The following is a 6,727-nucleotide window of genomic DNA, read 5'->3' on the forward strand; positions in this document are numbered from 1 at the left end:
ATTTGTAATAAATATGTGTTGTCTTTCCGAAAATATCCTTGCTAATCAAGTTTAATGGTTAGAATTATTATTATTAGAAGGACTATCTTGAGGGGAAAAAAATAAATATGAAATACAAAGTGAATTGGGATCTTATATTTAGGACCAAAATAAAAGTGCATTAATTGGAGAAGGGAAAAAAGGGCATGTTCATTGATCTGGATGGATACAGACTACAGAGTAATGAGCAGGGGAAAGTGGTGCTGCAGAATGATGGATAGTGGGTAAGGTGGCATGTTCCATCGTGGGAGAAGGAGAAAGCTGCGACAGAAGAAGAAGAAAAGAGTATGACAAGGCGACCAACGGAGCAAGAGGTAGTTTATAATTTTTATGGCCATGGTGATATCTGGCTGCAGTAAGCTTGCACGTTTCCTTCACTGCGTATTGGATACGTGACAATCTTGGAATAAATTAATGATTTCCTGTGGCAATTAGTCTGCGCGTTTATTGTTTTATAATTAATGGTTTAAGCAAGTTTCTTAGTAGAGAGCATGCAATGGGCTATCAAGTCGGGTTTGATAGGATGTTAATATTATTAAGAACCAGTGCATATCCTAATTGTGTAATTTAGCTCTTCGTATGTTTAGAGGAGAAAACAGAGGAACAGGGAGAACATGAAAATAAGAGGCTTCAACATATTGTGGCATGGATTGAATGACGTAAGAGAGATTACTTGTGAAAGGTGAAGTAACGGATTATGATTACAATAAGATCTAAGCGAGGTCAAACAAAACCAGAAGGCAAGGAACTAGGTTTTGGAGAGGGCCACGTCGCCAAAATCAGGTGCATTCTGCATGAAAATTGGACTTGCCTTGGATATAAATATACGTGCTTTTCATGAACTTGAACTTGATGATGAGACTTTTCTCTCCGCTTTTCTCCTGAGTAAGACATTTGTGAGACAGTTTATAACTATTACGCGACTTCATCACGAACAGCACAACGTGTTTTCTATCCCCACCCCACACTTTTTCTTGGTTCTTTTAAACATCGAAAAATTGATCTTTAGAGTCAGGCCTACGTGCAGCACTCTAATTTGGACCAGACAAGCCAACGCATAAAGCTCTAATTTGGACCATCTGACATGTTTGACGCTGTTTACCCAATCTCCCAGTTTTGGGGGATGCTGCACGATTTCAATGTGTTGAGAAGAACATTGCGCCTTTCAATGTTTAAGCCTCACTAGATTCTGCCGGGATAGAGTTACGCTTTAACTCAATTTATTTCGAACACATATCCTCTCCCTTTCGCATACAACATCAATTATCATACAGAACTAATGTTTTCTGTCATTCTTCCTTCTCATTGTCAATATATCACTAAAAGATTATACATTTTTGGCTTTTTGCCTTAACGAACACACGAACTGTCCTTGATCCTGCTCCAATAACCATTATTTAAATTTTAAAAGAGACAGTTCCCATTCTGGAATAGTCTGAAAGTAATCATTAAGCATCATCAATTCCGGGGAGAAGCAAATATAACAGGAAGTCTTGTTAAATTGCCACGAAAAGAAATGCTAATCCCATCTGATCTTGCACCCTCGTAAATGCAGTATGTCAAGTATTTCTGACGAAAGCAAGAACCTCAAAGATGCCTGTAGTTTCACCTTTTTGATGCGACCACAACTGGCTCTGAGGCCAAGTTCCAACCCTCTGACGGTAGCTTCAGAAATATTCACCAACTTCACTTCCTGCAGCCGTTTCAAGTTCCCCATGAGAAGGCACAAAACCACGTCCGAAACAGCACAGTAGCTGATATTTATCTGCCATCATCGTCATCATCAATTTGAATTAGAATGCCTACCATTCCATAATTCATTCGAGCTAGCAATTTATCATTCAGCAGTAGCTTTGAGTGTAAGAAACATAGAGGATTATCACTTACCTGAGTTATTTGAAATACATTTCTATCTTGCTTTTATTTTAGAGGCTAAAAATTTCCAGTGAGCAGAACAAACTTTAAGAATACCAGAAGCAATTATGATACCTGGCGCAAGTTGTGTGAGTAAAAAGCAATGGCCCAGAAGCCTGGATCACCAATTTTTTCACAATGTTTTAAATCTAGATCTGCCAGTCTTTTGCAGTTGACTGCAACTTTTCTTATGCCAATACTAGTAATGTTCACCAGTCCGCGCATCTCCAGTTCATACAGTTCACCTAGATAACTAATATATTCCATCCCTCCGTCTGTAATTCTATTGCAATATGACACGTTGAGGTTTATCAGTAGTTTGCAACCAGTAGCAAGTGCTGCTAGCCCATCATCTCCGATGCATGCACAGCTACAAAATCAAAACAGAATGAACTCAACAGGCACGCGTCACAGCTACCAACATTTGGGGAGGAAAGAGAGAAGAAACAAAAATTAACCCCACTGATTGTGAAGTTCTCTTACCGGTAGAGATCAAGTTCAACCAGCTTTGGGAAGTTACAACCAATATATGCTAATCCTACGTCTGATATGTTGGTGCATAATCCTAACTTCAATGTCAAGAGTTTTGAACATCTTGATAGGTATTTGAGTGCTGGTTGAAAGAAAAGTGTATCAGATTCAAATGAGAAAATAAGGCAAATTTTTATCTGAATATATTGCCCAAAACAGATGTAGGATTGTAGCGTACTCAGATAGAGACCTCCATAAATCTACCTCTATCATTAATCCCAGAGCACTCAGTGAGATCAAGCTCCTCTAGAAGCAAGCAACGGGATCCAAGGTCATAAAAACTCTCCTCCGTCACCATATTGCATGACTCTAACTTCAGACAGACGAGGTGGGGGCAGGAGTCTGCTATAGCAGAGATAGCAACATCAGTGATGAGTCGACAACATGTTAAACTGAGAATTTTCAATTTACCACAGCCGCACACTAGCTGCGTGATTCCCGTGTCAGTGACTCCAACACATTTGCTTAAACCAATTTCCAATAGAGACTTGCAGCTGGTGCCAATGATCTGGAGGGCAAGGTCAGAAACTTGGACACCATCAATTCTAACCACGGTCAGGTTCTTCAAATTCTTCATGCATTCAACAAGGGATAATGAAAGCTCCTGTCCAAAACATCTGGGGTATTAGTGTGAGCACAAAACTTAATTCAATGAAATATTTCAACAAATATCAGACACAGCAATAAATTCATAAATAAACTGACCACGAGGCAATATCCTGCATCTATCTGCACAAGACTGCTATGTCCACCGACTATGGCTGTCAAAGCAGATGAGCTTACAAAATCACACCTCGATACGTCAATTGCCTGTACTATCGTGGAAAACACACAGTCAAAATTAATGAAAATTGCGTGTTCTTCCCCATAAAGCATCCTTCGTCAAACTTTCATCAACTTTCAAACCATTTTCAGCAGAATTCAAAAAAATGGCAGCATAAATACATCACCTTAAGAAGTGGACATCCTTTTTCAAGAAACCGAAGTCCAACATCATCGACAAAAGAGCAGCCCACCATGACCAAAAGCTCCAGCTTTGACAGAGAAGCAATTGATTTCAAGGATTCACTCGTCAACTACAACAAGGTGGGATCTCAAAATTATCGAAAGTTACAGTGTGGAGAAATTTTTCACATTCGAACCGAATGTTTCATATATTTTTAACTGACTAATCTAAGGATGTAAGACAGAAGAATCTCAACAACTTATTTAGAGCAGTCAGCTCTTCGAATCGCAACAGCCATTCTTATATGTGCTACAAGGCATCGTCCTTAGTCAGGTATAAGAGATCCTCATATTATTCCTTCTTCAATTACTGAAATTCCTTGAACAGCACAGATATTAACTAATTCACATGCTATCACCAGTAGTATAAGAAGGAAAACCCAAAACCGTTGCCTGAAATATCCCATAGAATCTTACATTAAAAAAATGGTACAAGATTAAGTATAACAGTTCGTGTTGCACAGTGATATAGCTATACCTCTTGGATTCCTTCATATTGAATTCCCAAGATTGTCATTATTAAACATGGTGATCTCTCTGGCTCAGGAAGTGAAACTAACCTTCAAATATGAAATATCAAGCATCTCCAAAACTAGGCATTTTTTACAAAGAAGATCAATGCCCAGATCAGAAATCTCAAAGCACCACTTCAAACTCAGGCTCTTCAAATTGCTACAATCAACAGCTATCCTTGCCAAACCAACATCAGTCACCCCCAGGCACTTGTCCATCTTCAGCTCCGTCAACCTGGTTGCGTACGAAAGCACAGCTGCTTCTCTGTCCCCAAATCCCCAACAATGGGAAACATCAATGGCCTCTAGCAAAGGACACGCACGAATCAACAGCTCCAACCCTCGATACCCCAAGCCAGTGGCCCGACAGAGCACCAACCTCCTCAGTCCTTTGGTCCAGTTTAGTGAACCATGACTCAGCAACACTGATACGGCTCCATCGTCGATCCGCGGGCATACAGAGAGGTCCAGTGCCTCAATGTTGCAGTACTTTCTAAGCAACCCAAGCAAGAACTCGATACGGAGGATCCGCACTTTTCGCCTGGTCAGCAATTCAAGTCGAAGGAACTCCTTGCAAACAAGCCGCCATGACTTCCGATCCGCGTTGGAGCTGAGCTTGTCAAGAACTCGCATAAGCAGGTCTTCAGTTAAGAGACGAAGCATCGATTCAGAAAACAATTGTAAATAAAACAATTCCGAATCCCACCAGCCGTGGGGACTGAAGATCTTGGTTCCGTATTTTTTTTAAAAGATAGAGGAAAAAGAAGGTTAAGGGTAGACGTCGAGTTCAAGAAAAACGGATTCATCGAGGTTTGAGCTTAGGTAGGAACAAACAGAAACAAGAGGCGGAGATGGGGAAGCGGGTGATGAGTGGATTTGGAGAGGGCGCAGAGTAATCGACGACGAGCTTCCTCAGGGGGTAGGTTCATTGTGTCGGTGATCTTTATCTTCAACGGTGTGGGAAATCGGAGCTTGATGAACCAAATAATCGGAGGGGACGTAAACCGAGAACGGGGGGACAAAGCAAACAGGGGGCGGAGAGATCGTGTGTGCTTTTCATTCATGTACGGGCATGTCCAGATTTGTACTCCTTTCTATCCCCAAACTTCCTTCACACTTTTTGTAGCGTGGCAACCGCTTATTCGCGAGAATTCACTGCCCAACTTACGCGTTCTTTACCATAAATGCCCCTGTGCTTTTTGATTAACTTTAGATGCGTGCTTTGGGAAAAACAAGGTGCCTTTTATATTTCTTTTTTTGCCAAGTGGACCAAGTACTCCATGTAACTTGGGTTCCATTGTAGAGCAACAGTCCTCTTCTTCCGTCTTATTTATAAATCAAAATGCTTCACACAGATTTTAAAAAAAAAAATTAATTTTTATTAATTTTTATTTAAAATACAATTTTTTAATTTTATTTTTATTTGATATATATTATATACATAAATAAAATCAATACAATAATAAATAAAAAATAAAATTACGTATTTATATTAAAAAAAATTCTCATATCTTATAAATAAGATAAAAAATATGTATATTCTTACTCTAGCTCATAAGTGGAACTAGAGGAGTAGTACCTATAACTGTGTGGGAGAATTATTATGAAATTTTAAATAAGAATATAATTATTGAAAAATCTCAATAATAAGCAAGTTTTAAGATAATAAATAGAGATTTATTAATAATTATTTTTTTTCCATGAAAGGCACCATTAAAATAACAACTCTTTGGCATTTTCACCTTCTCAGCCCATGGGATTCCCTCTACCTCGATGGATCCAATCCAAATCCGAGGTGTGGTGGGGGCATTATGTGATTGGAATCTTAAGAGTGTGTTTGGTTGGAAAGGAGAAGAGGGAGGGGAGGGCGAATGAGCCCTCTCTTTATTTGGTTAAAAATTTTGAAGGGAAGAGAAGTCAAAATATTTCTTCCCCCCTCTCCTCTCTCTCCATTTTAGCTCCCCTCCAAATTAAGGGTTTTTTAAGGGTAGTTAAATTTTTAGACTATTATACCCTTATGATTTTTTGATATTCCACAACCACCCACCCATAAATATATTTTTATATTTATTTAAATAAAATATAAATTATTATAAAAACTAAAACATTATTTAAATAAAAAATTATAATATTATAAAATTAATGTTTTTTTTATAAATATATTATTTATTAAATGTATTTTAAAGCTGAAAAAGGCATAGCCTAAAGAGAATAAAATTTCAATTTTTTTAGAGCATATAAAATTTGTTAATTTGATTATTTCAAATATATTATTATATTAATTAGAATTTAAAAAAAATACTGTACTAATTTTTTAATGCACATATTAACATGATAAGACTGAATTTTTATTAAATTATATGATTTAAATTAAGATGTAAATTAATTTATATAATATCAATAAAAAATATACGCTAATATATACGGGTAAAATGGTAAATTGATTATTACTATCCCTCTCCTTTTTTTTTGAACCAAACAAGAGATCATTAAATATTCATTTCTCCCTTCCTTTTTAATCAAACCAAATAAGATGAGGATGAAATCCAACCTCCCCTTCCCTACCCTACTCTCCCCCCTCAACCAAACCAAATAGCCCTAAGGGTGTCATTGCGCAGGAAGAAGACTAAAGGGTGTTTGGGAAACCCAAAACCATGGTTTCAAAAGCACTTTTTCGCAAAACGAGATAATCTCCTCCACATATTTACTTCGTATCCGTAAAAGCA

General features: G+C 37.8%; 1 protein-coding gene across 2 annotated transcripts; it reads right to left on the bottom strand.

Annotated features, from left to right (window-relative positions):
* Positions 1–1,306: 1,306 nt before the first annotated feature.
* Positions 1,307–5,124, bottom strand: LOC114749222 (F-box/LRR-repeat protein 3-like). Of its 2 annotated transcripts, XM_028937713.1 has the most exons (8): positions 4,050–5,124; positions 3,435–3,560; positions 3,190–3,294; positions 2,896–3,088; positions 2,689–2,826; positions 2,437–2,566; positions 2,029–2,323; positions 1,307–1,804 (listed from the first exon to the last, which is right to left on the bottom strand). In XM_028937713.1, exons 1-8 carry the CDS (start codon positions 4,662–4,664, stop codon positions 1,559–1,561), a joined length of 1,848 nt encoding a protein of 615 aa, XP_028793546.1. In that variant the 5' UTR covers positions 4,665–5,124; the 3' UTR covers positions 1,307–1,558. The 2 variants fall into 2 exon arrangements, with proteins under 2 accessions (XP_028793546.1, XP_028793545.1); XM_028937712.1 differs by having other exon boundaries at positions 2,689–3,088; positions 4,050–5,122.
* Between the last annotated feature and the right edge of the window lie 1,603 nt (positions 5,125–6,727).

This window comes from Neltuma alba, unplaced genomic scaffold (assembly GCF_004799145.2).
Source record: "Neltuma alba isolate B1F8T4 unplaced genomic scaffold, ASM479914v2 tig00005987_pilon, whole genome shotgun sequence".
Lineage (NCBI taxonomy): Eukaryota > Viridiplantae > Streptophyta > Magnoliopsida > Fabales > Fabaceae > Neltuma > Neltuma alba.